The sequence below is a fragment of the Ostrea edulis genome, chromosome 9, assembly GCF_947568905.1.
Source record: "Ostrea edulis chromosome 9, xbOstEdul1.1, whole genome shotgun sequence".
Classification (NCBI taxonomy): domain Eukaryota; kingdom Metazoa; phylum Mollusca; class Bivalvia; order Ostreida; family Ostreidae; genus Ostrea; species Ostrea edulis.
This window is the reverse complement of record NC_079172.1, coordinates 46437600-46454264: the sequence shown is the minus strand read 5'-3', so window position 1 is coordinate 46454264 and position 16665 is coordinate 46437600. Positions and strand designations below refer to the sequence as shown.

Genomic DNA, 16665 nt, shown 5'->3' with positions numbered 1-16665 from the left:
ATTATTTGCTTTCTAGGATGAGGTTTTGTTGCCTGCTGGTACATGTAATTACATCTAATATTGTTTCTGTTCCAAGTAAAAAAAAATTATTCCACAATACTCATGAATTATAATTTTTTCTCTCACATTTAATCAACAATTTAGTGCACTAAATTATCATCGGCTTCATTTGAAATTAACATCAAACATTTGACAGAAAATCTAAACTGGTCTACACTTTGATTAATTAAAAACCCACGACACTTTACTTTCCCACTGAAAGGATAGCTACAAATTATGTGTAACAATCACAGAAGCCATGACGTCATAACAAATGACATTGCAGCAGCGCAAGACAGAAAAATATCAATGCATGTCATATACACAGGACCGAGGTAATTATGCGGGAAATGAGAATCTCATAAAGACTGCTTTAATAAGACGAGGGCACAAGAAATGAAATATACAGCATTTGTGCACAGGCACTCGACGTTTTAAATATCTATAATAAAAAAAATCTTCCTGTAAACATAATATTGTCAATATTATGTTTACAGGAAAACAATTTTTTTATTATAGATATTTAAAACGTCGAGTGCCTGTGCATTTGTGATCTTCATCTGTTACAGTCAAAACATTTGATGTCACAGTGCGACGACAGAAGCTTCTCAGCTTGGATTGAAAAGAACTAAACTTATCGCCGCGCACGGGAGGGAACATTTTTTTCCAGCGCGGACTCTCTTGAAAACTTTGGATTGAATTTTTTTTTATTTTTAATCCACTTAGTTTTACTCTTATTGGATCAATGAATTATAATGTTAAACATTTGATAAAACGTACTCAAAATTAAAGAATGAGGTATATAAGTATAAGGGATTAAAACCAAGGGGAGCATAAATATTAGTTCAATTTTAACAAGAGTACAGCAAACGGTACATAATACGTCCGTGAAATGCTTACATAGGGTGTTTTTCTTGTGCTATAATTTGTATAACTTTGCTTCAGGTAGTATCGGCCATCATGAGGCTGTGACACTTTCATATGAGCAAAGGGTCTTAGCTTAAAAATCGAGATTTCCTCAAAATGGACCTAGTTCAACAACCTGTAATTTTTTTAAAAATGGAAGAAAATCAAAATCCTTCTCCAGATGCACATCTTCAGTACCCATACAAACACTCCACAAAATAAGAAGGTCCTCACTTGAAAACTGTGGGAGGAGTAGGGTGGACAAATTATGTACCCTCCATAGAATATTAATTTTCAAATAGACGAAGTTCAACAACCTGTAATTTTCTCAAAAATTGTAGAAAATCAAAAATCCATCCCACATGCACATCTTCAATACCCATACACTCCACAAAATAAGAAGGTCCTCACTTGAAAACTGGGAGGAGTAGGGTGGACAAATTATGTACCCTCCATAGAATATTAATTTCCAAATAGACTAAATTCAACAACCTGTAATTTTCTAAAAAATTGTAGAAAATTAAAATCCATCCCACATGCACATCTCCAATACCCATACAAACACTCCACAAAATAAGAAGGCTCTCACTTGAAAACTGTGGGAGGAGTAGGGCGGACAAATTATGTACCCTCCATATAATAATTATTTCCAAATAAAGGAGTAAAACTCCTGGAAAAAAGGTCGAAATGGATCAAAATTGCAGTATGATCTAGAGTGGCCCACAAAGAAGCTACACAGCAAGTTTCAGCATGATATGTGAAAGGGAAATGAAATTATAAAGAGAAAACCCCGAACGGACGGACGGACGGACGTAGACATCGCTGTACCATAATACGTCCCATCTAAAGACGGGCGTATACATGTAATAATCCATCTAGCTGATCATAAAACAATGAGCGGGTAATAGGCCCGCGAAAAGTGCACTTCCTGACTTTTAAGGTAACTCCATACTCGCAGTTTTATCTGATACAAGTTTAAATTGTGTATTTATTTCCATTCATTAGAGTTAAAACTAACAAATTATCAAATAAAATGTATAGGTCATCACACTTTTTAAGATGTGAGACGTACATAATCAGAATCATATATCACCGTCATAAAATTGCAATTTTCATTAAACAGCGTTATCAAAATCTCATAAAAACTGGTTATGACGATATAGTAGCATTCATAACAATTTCATGAAACTGTATCTTCACAAAAATATACGAAATGCATGTAAAAAATAAAGGAAATCATCGCATAATAGACTTGATAAAGAAATCAATAGAAACAGAGTTATTGCCCTTGGATTCAATATTTTGATACGTATAATTGATTATTCATCTATAATTTAGACTTTTGAAACATTTTATTTTTAACAAGATTTTTTACAATAACTATAGGAAAAGACTCCAACAAAATTTATGTTCCTATCATGCATAAATCTAAATAAATCAATGATTTTGCAAAATCTGATGACATCACAGGAGGGTGGAATTACTTTAATCAACTTTTAGCTTCCATTTCAGGCGCAAACTATACTCAATAAAGAATGTTTGTACACGGTGTATTTGTAGGAATTGGCCATTTATTTAGTTTTGTTTTAATTATTATGCATGTTCAATTTTGTCATAACGCTATAAATGTACGTCGTTTGCAATAAAGAATTATTAAGTATAGTAATGTAACAAGGGAGTCCCCACTGAAAAAAAAATATTCCCACCTTTGCGCGGCGATAAGCTTAGATCTTCTCAACTGCGCTGAGTTAGCATCTGCCCGTCGCACTGTGACGTCAAATGTTTTGACTGCAACAGATGAATGAACATCACGAATGCTGTATATTTCATTTCTTGCCACTTAATGTGCCCCCGTCATATGTCTAGATTAAGTGTCATGATCCCAACCCAAAATCAATTTGCCAAGGTCACTGGTAAAGAGAATCTTTCTCCAAGCACACAATGGTTGCTTACAGCAAAAGCGTGAATCATAGTCCTAAAGCAAGGCCGTCTATATATAGCCAAGTTTGAAGTAAGAATATTTCCCAGTTTCGATGACCACCATGGGGGTATTAGTTCCTGTAGAATATATATAGTACTATTAGTACATATATATCAAATAAATAACAAATCATTTTTACTTAAAATATTTATAACAGACTTATTTCAACATAGTATATACTGATCAATTCAAATTTATATTCCTTAATATTGCAAGAAAAATGAGTAAGCTAAACTGGACATTTTAAAGTAAGTTGACAAAATTGAAAAGGTTTGTGTCAAAAGATTAAGCTGAACATACAGTATCTCAAAGCCATTTTTGTCAGAAATGACCTTAATTTTAATACAATTTGTTCTCAGGTACAGTATCTGTAATTTAATCTCAATTAAAATATTCTAACAAGCAACCATAATCAATTGCACAAAAGCACGGATTTATTACATATAAATTAAGCTGTATCTGCATTAAAACTGTCAGTTACATATTGTTGTGTTTTCCTGTTTTTATTTCTGATACATTTTAACAAGTACAATTTACATACCCAACATCACAATAATCCCATTATGCATCTGAAGTCTGATGACAACCCCCACACATATTCACAACAAAATGTGTATCTACTAACAATATATGGACATGAATGTTGGAACGTTCAAAAATACATTATCTAATACGAATGAAAATTAAACCAAAAAGCAAAACATAGAAATCATATTATGGTAAACAATCAGTCATCAATATACTGAAAACATCTTTTAAAAGCTGATAGAATGTCTCATGGAAAAATGCATTTGTCAACATTGGAATTTCTTTGGGGAAATAAAATCTTGATTATCATATCAGTTCACAATTTACAATCAAATCTGTGAGAAAAATATTTTTTCAATCACCTAATGAGTGTGCATAGTGTACTGGTATGCATAATGGAGAATAGAAGATTTTGAGGGGGCAGAAATGTTATTGGGGGGGGGGGGGGGGTGTCACTGGACAGCAGGTTCAACAATTCATTCTTAATTTTTAACTAAATAATTTTGAAGTCCAAGACTTTAAATCTTAACAATGAATTTTACAGAACATTTTTGAAAACCATTACACCAATCACAACAAGTCACACTTCCAGGTGTTTTAAACCTCTACCTAATGTACAAAGCATTAGATATAGCAAATAAAGAAAAACAAAATTATACTGTGGTGAGTAATACATAATGGAATTAAATACAGACTGTTACTTATTGTTGAACTATCTACTCATACAAAAGTATACATCTGGTCCAGTTACAAAGACCTCAGAAAAATGAACCCGTTTCTCGCCTGAAACAATATAAGAACTATAGCTTTTGCATTTCCTTTGCCTCTCTGTCAGAATGCTACGGGCAGGGGAAGTCAGATTCACATTTCTACACTTCATTGCATTAGACGCCATGTATATGTATATATATTAAAATAACATTCTATCCACCCCTTTAATTTTGCATTATTTGAATTGCTGTCAACCAGCAACCAAACTGAATACAAACACAATTTGATTCATTTTCCAAACAAAATTTGACTTGCAGTAATGTACAACTGATATTGTACCTGCATGCAGCACATGTTGATTTCATTTGGGTGGGGGGGATGAAGAAATAGTAAGAACAACATAAAATTATCACATCACAATAATTAAGGAGTTCTTGCTTACAATTAGGAAGCCTGTTAGCAGTGTTCAATATTCTTGCCGAAGATCAAAATTGTTCTTAGTACAGTATTGAAAAAACAATACTCAATGCATATTAGATTGGTGTGGTCTTTTTACCTATGAAAAACATTATTTTGATGCACCTACTGGGTACATGTATGCACAAAAGCAATCGAGCTGCTTTCATATTATCATGTTTATGCAATTTCTAATAAAAACATTGTTACCGACAGATTGTTAATTTTTACTTGAATATTTGTGTAATTGGTTGGTGGTTTACAATCAACACTGAGTGAATATGTTTGTTTTATGTCCCATCCAGAATTTTTCACTCATAATTAGAGGTCACCAGTTGTAAGTGAAGTACCTCACATTTAGACCTATACTTATGCCAATGCCTTCTGCGACACGAGACCTGTCTTAAAGGTCATATCCAAAAGACCCATGATTCTCACTTCTAAATGCTAAGAATTTGGCAAAGGAGCAATCACTACCTATGGTTATGTCTTAGGTTTAATGCAGCGATGGCACGAGCAGGGCTCGAACCCATAACCTCGCTGTTACAAAGTGAACGCTCTACCACTGAGCTACTGTGACCGGTGCGTATTTGTATAAATATTTCACAAGCTATAAATATACAAAAACAGATTTTCTCAAAAACAAAATAAAGGTACATACAGTGCTACCTCATTAATCCAGACAAAATTTCAGATTTAAAAAATGAAATCATACAAAGTCCATGCCAGCAATTTTATAGTTATAAACACTATTAATTAAAAGGGGGGAAAAAACCGCTCATTTCCTCAACAAGTTTTTATGCTATTTAATTTAATAATAATGATAAAATTATATTTTATTTAATTTTACGGTTATTCAAATAAAAATCCAAACCAAGCTAGGTATGTTTTAAATTCATGGCACATCTCCTCAAAGAAGAGGATAATTAAAGATAAAAATTATCTTCCCAGTCTTTAAAAAATTGAACAAGTTTTATCCCAAATATACATACTTTCTTTCTGCATGCAATGAATAATAATGAAATTACAAGTGTTTATGAAATTTGATATCAGTTCTATGACTTGATCGTAAAAATGACCTCTAGCCTTTTGTATTCATAACATTACAACTGATGGACAAATAGTCAGGTGAACTTCAGATCTATGCATATACGATCAGTGACAACAATCTTAATAAATATAAAATTCTCGTATCTCTATCCCGTTCTTTCCTTATGTAATCATTAATGCCATATTGTTTAAATTTAAATCATTATTCCCACATGACTTACATACAGATTAATAAAGAGTACATGCATTGTGTTAACTCTGAATAGTTTAACCTAAAAAAGCGACATTGATAAAAAAAACTGAAGGTAAACTGCTGTACATACATCAACAATATTTCATAATGATGGACAGTACTGCTGTTTGCTTGACCCACAAAAAGCATTAACAATTTACACCCTTGCTTTAAAATCAATGTCTAATTAATTACAACAGTGTTTCTTTGCAGCAATTTGAAAAGGATAACACGGATTTCCTTCCCTTTGTTTTGAGTTCAAATAATTTAAATCCATGCATAGAATTTCAAATGCTGCTGCATGTCTTGGCACCTAAGTGGTATCTGTACTAATTCATGATCTGTGTCAAAATATGTCATAAAATTACAGCAACAAGCTGAAAACAATAATAACACATATCAAGCTTGCATCAAATAGTCATTGAATTATAGAGGAACTGCAGAAAAGTTTGATAATTTTGAAAAAATATAATTTTTTTTTTACCAGTACTGTCTACACAGCAAGACACTTTTGCATAAAATTTTACTTTTTGTATAAAAACGAAAATTTTCTGGACTCATCATGCCAGTTAGATACATGTATGTGTAAAAAGTAAGTTCCTCATAAATCGTCTCACAAGGTAAAGTGTTTGCATGGCTGACATCTGGATTAATGTGGAAACACTGCATACTAATAACAAGCAAGATAGTCTAATAACTTTAATATGATGGAACATCTTGGCACCAAAGTTCTAGCACTCCAAAATCATTTCCTCTCCAGAAACACTTTTGGGTGATAAGAAATGAAACACATTCCTTCATGCATGATGTTCGTATGTATACAGGCCCATGGCAAAGCAAATCATCTTTCAAATTTTATAAATCCCACATGAAGTTATGAAATTGTGCAAAACCTCAGCTGGTGTCTTCGGGTATACATGTATATTCCTATATAGTGACACGTGTTGGAACTGGAAACCATGGCAACTAGAAGTCGCCATTACTATGACGCCTCATCTGCTGACTTTAGTTCTTTTATCTGTTTTATAAGATATGCTTTCTCATCGTTAAATTGTTCATCATCTGATCTTTCTGTGTGAAATTTGGTTAAAAAGTCCACAAGTTTTTCTTTGTTTCGTAATAGAATGTCGAGAATGGGCTTGGGTTTGTTTGGATTTGCTACAAAAACCTGTAAAGTACAAAAAAAATCTATATACATGTATAATAGTGAAATATGAAGAAGAAACTCACTATGATACCAGTAACAATGCAAGACACATAGAGTGACATGACAATCGCTGTAACATGCGGCAGTCTGAGCACGCTCATGACATGACAATCACTGTGTAACATGCGGCAGTCTGAGTACGCTTGTGACATGACAATCACTGTGTAACGTGTGGCAGTCTGAGCACGCTCGTGACATGACAATCACTGTGTAAAGTGTGGCAATCTGAGCATGCTCATGACATGACAATCACTGTAACGTGTGGCAGTCTGAGCGAGCTCGTGACATGACAATCACTGTAACGTGTGGCAGTCTGAGGCTGAGCACGCTCGTGACATGACAATCACTGTGTAATGTGGGGCAATCTGAGTACACTCATGACATGACAATCACTGTGTAACGTGTGGCAGTCTGAGCACGCTCAAGACATGACAATCACTGTGTAATGTGTGGCAGTCTGAGCACGCTCTTGACATGACAATCACTGTGTAATGTGTGGCAATCTGAGCATGCTCATGACATGACAATCACTGTAACGTGTGGCAGTCTGAGCGAGCTCGTGACATGACAATCACTGTAACGTGTGGCAGTCTGAGGCTGAGCACGCTCGTGACATGACAATCACTGTGTAACGTGTGGCAGTCTGAGCACGCTCATGACATGACAATCACTGTGTAATGTGTGGCAGTCTGAGCACGCTCTTGACATGACAATCACTGTGTAATGTGTGGCAGTCTGAGCACGCTCATGACATGACAATCACTGTGTAACGTGTGGCAGTCTGAGCACGCTCGTGACATGACAATCACTGTGTAATGTGTGGCAGTCTGAGCACGCTCGTGACATGACAATCACTGTGTAACGTGTGGCAGTCTGAGCACGCTCGTGACATGACAATCACTGTGTAACGTGTGGCAGTCTGAGCACGCTCGTGACATGACAATCACTGTGTAACGTGTGGCAGTCTGAGCGAGCTCGTGACATGACAATCACTGTGTAACGTGTGGCAGTCTGAGCATGCTCATGACATGATAATCACTGTGTAACGTGTGGCAGACTGAGCATGCTCGTGACATGATAATCACTGTGTAATGTGTGGCAGTCTGAGCACGCTCTTGACATGACAATCACTGTGTAATGTGTGGCAGTCTGAGCACACTCGTTACATGACAATCACTGTGTAACGTGTGGCAGTCTGAGCGAGCTCGTGACATGACAATCACTGTGTAACGCGTGGCAGTCTGAGCACGCTCATGACATGACAATCACTGGGTAACATGTGGCAATCTGAGCATGCTCGCCTTTGCTTAACTTGCGTAATCAAAAGAAATCACTAGAAAAGCTAGTTCACTAGCGAGGCAGTAGCATTCCCTATATACAATGGTCTCTCTCTCTACTATACAGTTATGTTTTTCAGACAATATTTTTACATTGATGATTCAATACATATCAAATAGATTCGAGTTCATATCTCAATGATACATAAAGTAGTTGGCAGTACTTGGCAAAACCACAATCTGGACGAACCACATGTCAAAATATTGAAAATGAAAAGGTGTAAATTTTCCTTAGTCAATCTCTTTACCATTTTAAGCAAAATAGATAAACAAAAATAAAAGCTGACAGTAATTTTTCTGAAATATGTTCTTGTTTAATCATTACACAAACCCAATAGAAAACAAGAGGCCAATGGGCCATAATGCTTACCTGAGCTACCCTGGCCCTGTTGTCCTTCAGACAGAATCAGAAGTTTATAAATAAAATATCTCTACCCTCTCTAATCCCACAACAATTTTTGAACCCATATTATGACCCCCACTTGAGTCTACACAACATTTGATATACTTCAAAATAAACATGACGAACATGAACTTCGCTTTTCTGGAGATTTTTTGAAAAAGATTTTTTCTCCTATTATTCATGTATGATGTAAAATTTAATCCCTAATTTTAGCCCCATTGTAATCCCAGGGTCCATGGGGGAAAAAAAATCTGAATTCAGAACGTTTGCATATTGATATGATTTACTAGACTTGCTCAAGTCTCTATGTTTAATAATCAGTGCTCTCTTTAATACTTTTGATAATGCCAAACATAGATGTTTGGTGACATTAAGTATGGCAGAGAGCAGAGAAACACAGTAAAATTTGGATGAAATGATAATGTAATAAAAACAGAGACTTGAGCAAGTCTAATGATTTAAATGTTATATGACCCTGCCATATTTTTTCTCTCTAATTTTCTATGTATTCCCATGTAAAACTTTTGATTCCCTAAGTAAGCCAACTCTATACAAATATATAGATTTTCACAACATTGGAATTCTTGCATGTTATCAAATCAGTGGTCCTTGATAAGAAAATTTTCAAAGATCACATATTTCAATGTAAAACATTGATCCCCTCCCTATGGAGGCCCCATCCTACCCCCAGGCCATAATTTGAAGAAAATTGAATCTGCAATACCCGAAGATGCTTCCATAATAATGATAATAAGTCACAGCCTGCTGGTTTTGAAGCAGACATTTGTATAAAATTTCCTAATATATTACACTATATAAATTTGATCCCCTATTGCGACCCTTGCCTATTCCCTTGGGGCCATTATTTCAATAAACTGAAATCTTAACTTCCTGAGTAGAACTAACAAAAGTGGTTTTTTACTCTAAAAATAATACTGGAACAACATGTAAATTTTTGCACATCCTCTGCACTAATGAAGTCTGACTTACAATGTACCATCCTTTGATATTCTTTTGTGTTTGGTCAAATTTTTGTAAAAATGAAAAACACTAAGACTCCAAAAGAATTCAGGTAAATTGAGGTAAAGACACAGACTTGGATAAAATCAATTATTGATCATGTTGTTTTGATTCAAAATCTGCTGGCATTTAAAAGACAGATAACTGTTAAAACTGGGGAGACTGTTGTGGGATATGGCATTTATTTCACTCACAAGACAGGGATGTTTATATCATGTGTAGCACATGTAAAAATATTTTACAGATCCTGTTGCATTCATGAAATAAATTCTATATCTAACTACAGAATGTTGAATATCTCCACATTTTCAGTCTCATCACATTATTGTAAGAGCACACAGATCAGTTCCAACAATGAAAAAAAAAACCATAAGCAACTGAGAACATTGAGTATTAACTATCTAAATAAAGGTGAAGTAATTTTTAATTGCAACAAATTCTGCATTCTTTGCACATCAAATTATTCTAATAAAATTTCCACTGATGTATACACTATTAGCGTCATTCCACCTTTTTACCTTAAAGACATGGAAGGCTTCAAACTGTATATTGCGACTCTTTTCTCTTAACATGGTCATCATTAACTTCAAGTTATCTGGATTGCTAATGTATCTCGTCATGGTCATGAAATTATGACGATCAAGCAGGAGTTCTCCAAGTAACTACAATGAAAATGAATGTACATATATCTTATGATAATACACAAATACATGTGCATGTGTGATGAGTAAAAATAATTAACTTAACAATATGCCACTGAGCACTTGAATTTTGGAAATTTGTTTACTATAATGACCATGACCTTTAGCAATCACCCATTTTATCCTTGACCTTTCCAATCACCATGTAAGAAATCATGTATAATTCAAACAGTAAGAACAACAAACAAGGAGACATAAAAACAAAGAGAGAAAGAAACCAAAAGCAGAATACCTACAGACCTTCTCATTGTATAGAGAGCTTTAATTTGTATACAGTAACAAGCTTGCATTTTGTTTTACCTATTTCTATTCCCACTTATATTCTATTTCCAAATAGATAGTTATTTCTTATCCAGTGAGTATGATTTTGTGCTGATTGAGATGACCAAAATGCTCTAACTGCATGCAGAGAATATACCATATGGCATGTTTTTTGGGTGGGCGTAAACTTGGACAATTTTCTACCTCATAGGTATAAAAATAATGTTCATGGAATATATTTTGGTAAACATTAAAATTGATAAGGAGTGTAGTGTTAATTACTTATCTGTAAAAGTATTTTACAACTGACATAAAAAATACAACATCACTGATCAGTTTATTTATCCCCCAAGCTGAAGAGCACTCCATGTACCAACTGCTAGTCAGAGTTATCTTTCTTTCAAAATTATATATCATGACTGTAGACATATTTCAGTGCAAATTTAGCTAATACAAATTTGACAGTATGATACCAAGCTGCTAAAATAAGCCAAAATTATCCCCATGGGAAAAAACCCCCACTATATGGTACACGTCATCAAGTTGCTATCAACTATATTATTCAAGGTCTTTCCAATTGGCTGAACCTGATTCAATACATCTTTTTAACACCAGCATCTGTTGCAACAAGCTGAGATCCAAGTTACTGTTAATCTTTCACTTTCTATGTTAACAAGCAAAAGGACTGACTTGGAATGATATAGCACTGCTCAGAATACTAATTAATTAACAAATACTATTTATTTCATAAGGTTCATGCCATGGATGGTAACTGGAATACATAGATTTCATAGCAGAAGTTTGTGTCTTTAAAAGTCTATACAACAAATCCCTTCATTTCGTATGGGACAACAAAGCACAGGCAAATTCAAGAAAATAAAATGAATAAAATTGCAAACTACAGGGGTCATTTTGACATGTATTTATGCACAGGATAAAGGATGATGACAGCAGATGTTCACTCAGGGAAATCCCAGGAAATATGATGTGGACTGATCCATAACTTTTGTCTTTTCTACTTTCTTATCTTAGTAAAATAATGCATAGAAGTATTTTCAAAACAGCACGATCAAGAAAAGGAAACGTCCTATAATGTCGTTCCATAATGACATGGTTACCTTTAGAGCTTGTCGCCTGGTGACATAGTTTTCTGAGTTGAGCAGTCTCTGGTAGGATGTGAAAACCTTCTCATAGTTTTTCTCCAGGAACTCAGCTGACTGCATTTTGTGCTTCACAAGCAGCTCCTGTTCATTATTATGTTAAATTTCAATAGATGTCTATTGACCCAAAGCTCTTTAACTAAGTAAATATGAAGTGTTTATTTTTATCCTGAATGTATATCAGTTAATTTACTGTGAAAATGTTTAATGCATGTTCATTTAATAGTTAAGTTCCAACCTTAAAGATTATCATTTAAAAGTTCATTAGCTTTAAACTAGAACATAAAAAACTCTTTTAATTCAGACTATTATTTAATAATTAAATCAAAAAGTTAAGGAAGGAGATTATGATTTCTTGCTGAAAGACTTTTCAAGTTTGCAATCTGTGAGTCATCCTCATTAAGTGTAAGCTATCACAGGTATTTTGTATCAAACACAACATGTGCATTTGCAACCAGATGTGGTATTATCATGATGTACAAGTTACTGAATAAAACTTATGCACCAGCATTACCAATCTACAAGTAATACCTGATTATATATCATTGGAATATCTTCTCTTTACTTGACCCACAAAATTGGACACCAATAGAATATACTTATCAAATAGTTTTACAGATGATTTTTGGGAATGAAAGTGGTTACCTTGAATGTTGAAAATGCATCTGAGGCTATATCAAAAGTTGAGACCTCCACATAATCAAAGAAACTGTAGAATTCGGGAGAAAACAGCATGATTTTGGCCAGGGCTTCGTATCGACAACACTCTCGCAGCATCAATCCACAGTTTAAAGCAATCTCCTGGTTCTCATATCTATAGATATATGTTGGAATGAAATACACACAAAAAATTCATCTATAATATGAAAAAACCATTTTTTTGTCTTCAATAAGAAGTATATAAAGTATTGCTTGTTTTAAATGAACAATATACAATATGATGTTCTATATACAAAAAACATATCGACAACTTTTACATTTCTAGTATCTAATCTTTTTGAGATATACAGTTTTGCTTTCAGTAGGGACATTTTCTTTTTAAAACCTATCATACTAGGTAAAAGTACTGCATACAAGGAAATATTCGCCCTCTTTTTATTTTCATCCCTTTTGCCCTCTTTGTCCATGGATGAATTTAAGACTTGGTGAAACCATTTTCTCTCATACCTCTCTTTAAACACAACTGTATCTCAACAAATTTAAAATGAGAAGAAACTGTTTGCGAATGCAAAAGGGTGAAAATAACAAAGGCAAAATTGACTCTGTTTCCATTACAGCAATTCATTGCTAATCTGCTCACCCCTTCATAAGATCAAACAAAATTTCTTGTTTAGTGACGATGTATTCCACCGTGGGAGTACGAGTACCAATCTGACGTCGGAGCAGGTTGTTAAAAATGGAAACAACATCTTTTCTGCCCTGCCAAAATAAACACAAATCTTTTGACATCATTCTGACATTGGTGTAAAACATTAGATATATCATCATCATTGAAGCCTCCAGACACAACAAATATCAATTAATGACCATATCAATTTTAGCTTTGTGATTCTAACCTCAAAGTCTATACGGTGAAGTTGCTGGACTAGAGTCGGTAACATGTGTGTGTTGTACATTTCCTGTGAGAGTTGCGCCACGAGCTCAGACTGAGGCTCCTGGTCACCAGCTCCATACAGAATGGTCTTAATGGCCGACAAGTTCTTTGAAACATCCTCTGTAGCCTAAAAAGTAAAGGATGAGGATATGGCATCTCATTTAGCAGTCTATCATACCCATAAAATTGTAAACATCTTATATTTATAAGCAAATGTAATTACAACAAAGAGTAAAAATGTTCAACATTATGTAGAGTGGATTTCTTGAATCCAATTCCACACTCACCTTATCAGCTTTCTTTTCCCCAGCCTGGGCCTTGACAACAGCCCCTAGAGCCTCCTTCAGGGACCTCACTAATTCCTGAGGGCTCTTCTGGGATTTCCCAAAAAGGGGCATGGCCTGATTTCTAGAAGGGATTGGGTAGAGACTGTTCTTTTTTGTAACCTAAATTTAATTTTCAAAATTTTATGATGGTATCCTATCATCTTAACATGATCTATTATTATAAAGTAATGATTTTTGCATGCTCTCATGAAATTTGAGACAAATAAGGACATACTGTCAGATATGGTAAAAAATATTAAACATTATACACGAATATCAAAATTCCTATCAATTCATTGTATCTAATGTATAACCACTTAAATTAGTGAGGCAAATATTTACTGGTTTGAGAAGAAATAGGAAGTTTGAGGTGTAATGCTATTTCATACAGACTAATTCATGTGACATTGTCAATGCAACTGCTTTGTAATCTGCATTTCAATTGACTAATGCAATGATATTTGCAGCAATTAAACAAGGATTAACAAAATAGAAAGCTTTCAATTGTGACATCATAGAATATTAAACGAAAAAACATCTGCACACATTAGACATGCACATTTCAAGACATATTTCATTCCACAAAAAACTCTATGAAATAAGTTGTAAACATCCAGAAATATTTATATGGGAAACAAATATCCTCTCATTGTATTGTTCTACCATTAATTCTGATTTAACAGTTCAACTTAGTGCAAACATCCAATTTACCAGCAACACTATCATATTGCCAGTGAAACTAAGTTTGTGACCACTAAATCAGCTTAATTGTCACAAATAACAATGAAATGAAAAGACAATTAGTCCCCATTTCTATATCGATTCTCTGAAGCCTAGACCAGTGCTTAAAAAAAAATCTTCTTATCATTTTCATTTTACTCATCAGGATATGTAATACAATATAAAAATATATATGGATTTGGTATACATATGCACTACATAAGTCAGTTAAATTGAGGAGGGGGGAGGATTTGAGACAGGATTTGATCCCTACACATACTGGAAATATACAGTCTTATTTTCACAATAGTTCCATTTCCCCTGCAATCATGGCAAGATAACACCTTAAAAAGTGAAGGACATCAAAAGTATAGGACCTTCACTTCAACTGACCTTTTCCTGAGAAAGAATAATGGGACCCAGTAAATTTCATTACCAGTAATGGGACCCAGTAAATTTCCAATGTAAATTTGGAATTTGCTTATGAAGTCCAAAATAACTTTGGGCAAAGTTGTATACAGTACTTATTGATTACATGTCCAACATTTCTATGACCATATCCAAATCATAATAATTATATAAAATTGTTATGTTTCATCAAATATTCTATGCATATTGCAATATAGAAATAGAAATGATTTGATCATGTTGATATGGCTGGACCAAGAATCAAACTTGTTACCCCTTGCAAGTGGTCACCACTGAGCTATCAAGGCTGATAATCAATTCATGGTCCAATAAAATGCTATTAATACTACCACACTCTCCACTTCTTCTGTGGATAGAGATTTATTAACCCTAGAAATACTACCCAACAGATTCTCTGAACCTTCCCGAGTTATAAATTTGCTGAGCAGCAATGCAATATGAAGAGGAATGGTGTGGCTAGACCAAAAATAAAATCTGGGAGGCCCGAATCACTTGTCAGGTTTCCTACCACTGAAAAATCACGACCAATACCCATGGTCCATTTAAATGTCACCTAACCAATACTAGCACAATGAACATATTTTGTTGATTTATTAGCAAAATTTCAATATATAACACGTAAATGGTTTCATATTCCAAAAGAAATAATTTACATAATATCAATAAGTCTGTTTCGATACAGCCATGTTCAATGTTTGTTTTATTCCGGGTTGACAAGGTGCTCAGAGAAAATTTGGATTATCTATACTTCAGCTTAAATCAGAGGGCGATCATCCATTCACAATTTCAGTGAACGTTCAGTTTACTCTACACTAATACTAAATCATCTGTAACATTGATAACAATAATCCATTTTTTTTTTTAAAATGAGTTTCCGCTCTACTTGTGGAATTTGGGGAATTTATATGGCTAGCCATCATGAAGAGGATGCGTGGAAATAAAACGGAGATTTATAAATTTCTCTTTAATCAAATGAAAAATTCTGTACTTCATTAACATATTTATGTTCAAAACTGAGTGTATTTCAAGGAAAGCTATTTCCCCTTTGCTCTGTACGCTTGTAAACACCCAAAACAGGAACCTACCCGAATGGATGTCAAGTTGGCCAGTAACTTGATGAACACAAGAAGTGACGTCAGAGAAGTACGGCGCAAAGACGGAAGTGGATATCAAAGGGCAACAAATACACGTGCTTTGAAAGTTGATCGCTGTCACGTAGTAGATTTGCGCTCGCGGCGCTGGATTGTTGTAGGAGCAGACTCTGAATGACTGCCACGATGTCTTCAAGCACGGAAAGTAAAGTTGACGTAGTTGTTATTGGCGCGGGGATTTCCGGCCTTGTCACTGCTAAATGCCTCCTGGATGATGGGTTCCAAGTGACAGTTATAGAGGGAACAGGAGATATTGGTGGACTATGGACTTTCAGAGAAAATAACTATGGTGTTATGCGATTTACTCACATGTAAGATAATTATGAAATATATCTAGTATGATTACTCTGATATTTGTTAACGTGCAGTCATGTGACAAAACTTTCCCAAAAATCTTATTTTCCCCATCTTTTTTTTTTCTTTTCTCAAATGAAGCTAATTTCTCCTCAATTT

General features: G+C 34.4%; 2 protein-coding genes across 3 annotated transcripts in view; one reads left to right on the top strand and one right to left on the bottom strand.

Annotated features, from left to right (window-relative positions):
- Positions 1-3058: 3058 nt before the first annotated feature.
- Positions 3059-16284, bottom strand: LOC125657856 (protein Mo25-like). Its single transcript, XM_048888700.2, has 8 exons — positions 16147-16284; positions 13874-14032; positions 13549-13713; positions 13293-13411; positions 12638-12806; positions 11951-12076; positions 10389-10532; positions 3059-7071 (listed from the first exon to the last, which is right to left on the bottom strand). Exons 2-8 carry the CDS (start codon positions 13982-13984, stop codon positions 6886-6888), a joined length of 1020 nt encoding a protein of 339 aa, XP_048744657.1. The 5' UTR covers positions 13985-14032; positions 16147-16284; the 3' UTR covers positions 3059-6885.
- A 42-nt stretch (positions 16285-16326) lies between these two features.
- The window catches only part of LOC125657855 (flavin-containing monooxygenase 5-like), a 20558-nt gene continuing 20219 nt past the window's right edge, over positions 16327-16665 (top strand). Inside the window, exon 1 of one of the 2 annotated variants that reach the window (XM_048888698.2) lies at positions 16327-16523. In XM_048888698.2, coding sequence (XP_048744655.2) covers positions 16327-16523 — 197 coding nt within the window. The remainder of the gene's footprint in view (positions 16524-16665) is intronic. The other variant, XM_048888699.2, reaches the window with a different exon arrangement.

Coding starts and splice junctions, on each gene's coding strand:
- LOC125657856 (XM_048888700.2), bottom strand. CDS start 13,984: ATGCCCCTTTTTGGGAAATCCCAGAAGAGCCCTCAGGAATTAGTGAGG. Junction 12,807..13,292: donor TTGTTTGATCTTATGAAGGG/GTGAGCAGATTA, acceptor ATATATCTATAG/ATATGAGAACCAGGAGATTG. Junction 7,072..10,388: donor AAGCCTTCCATGTCTTTAAG/GTAAAAAGGTGG, acceptor TGTACTTTACAG/GTTTTTGTAGCAAATCCAAA.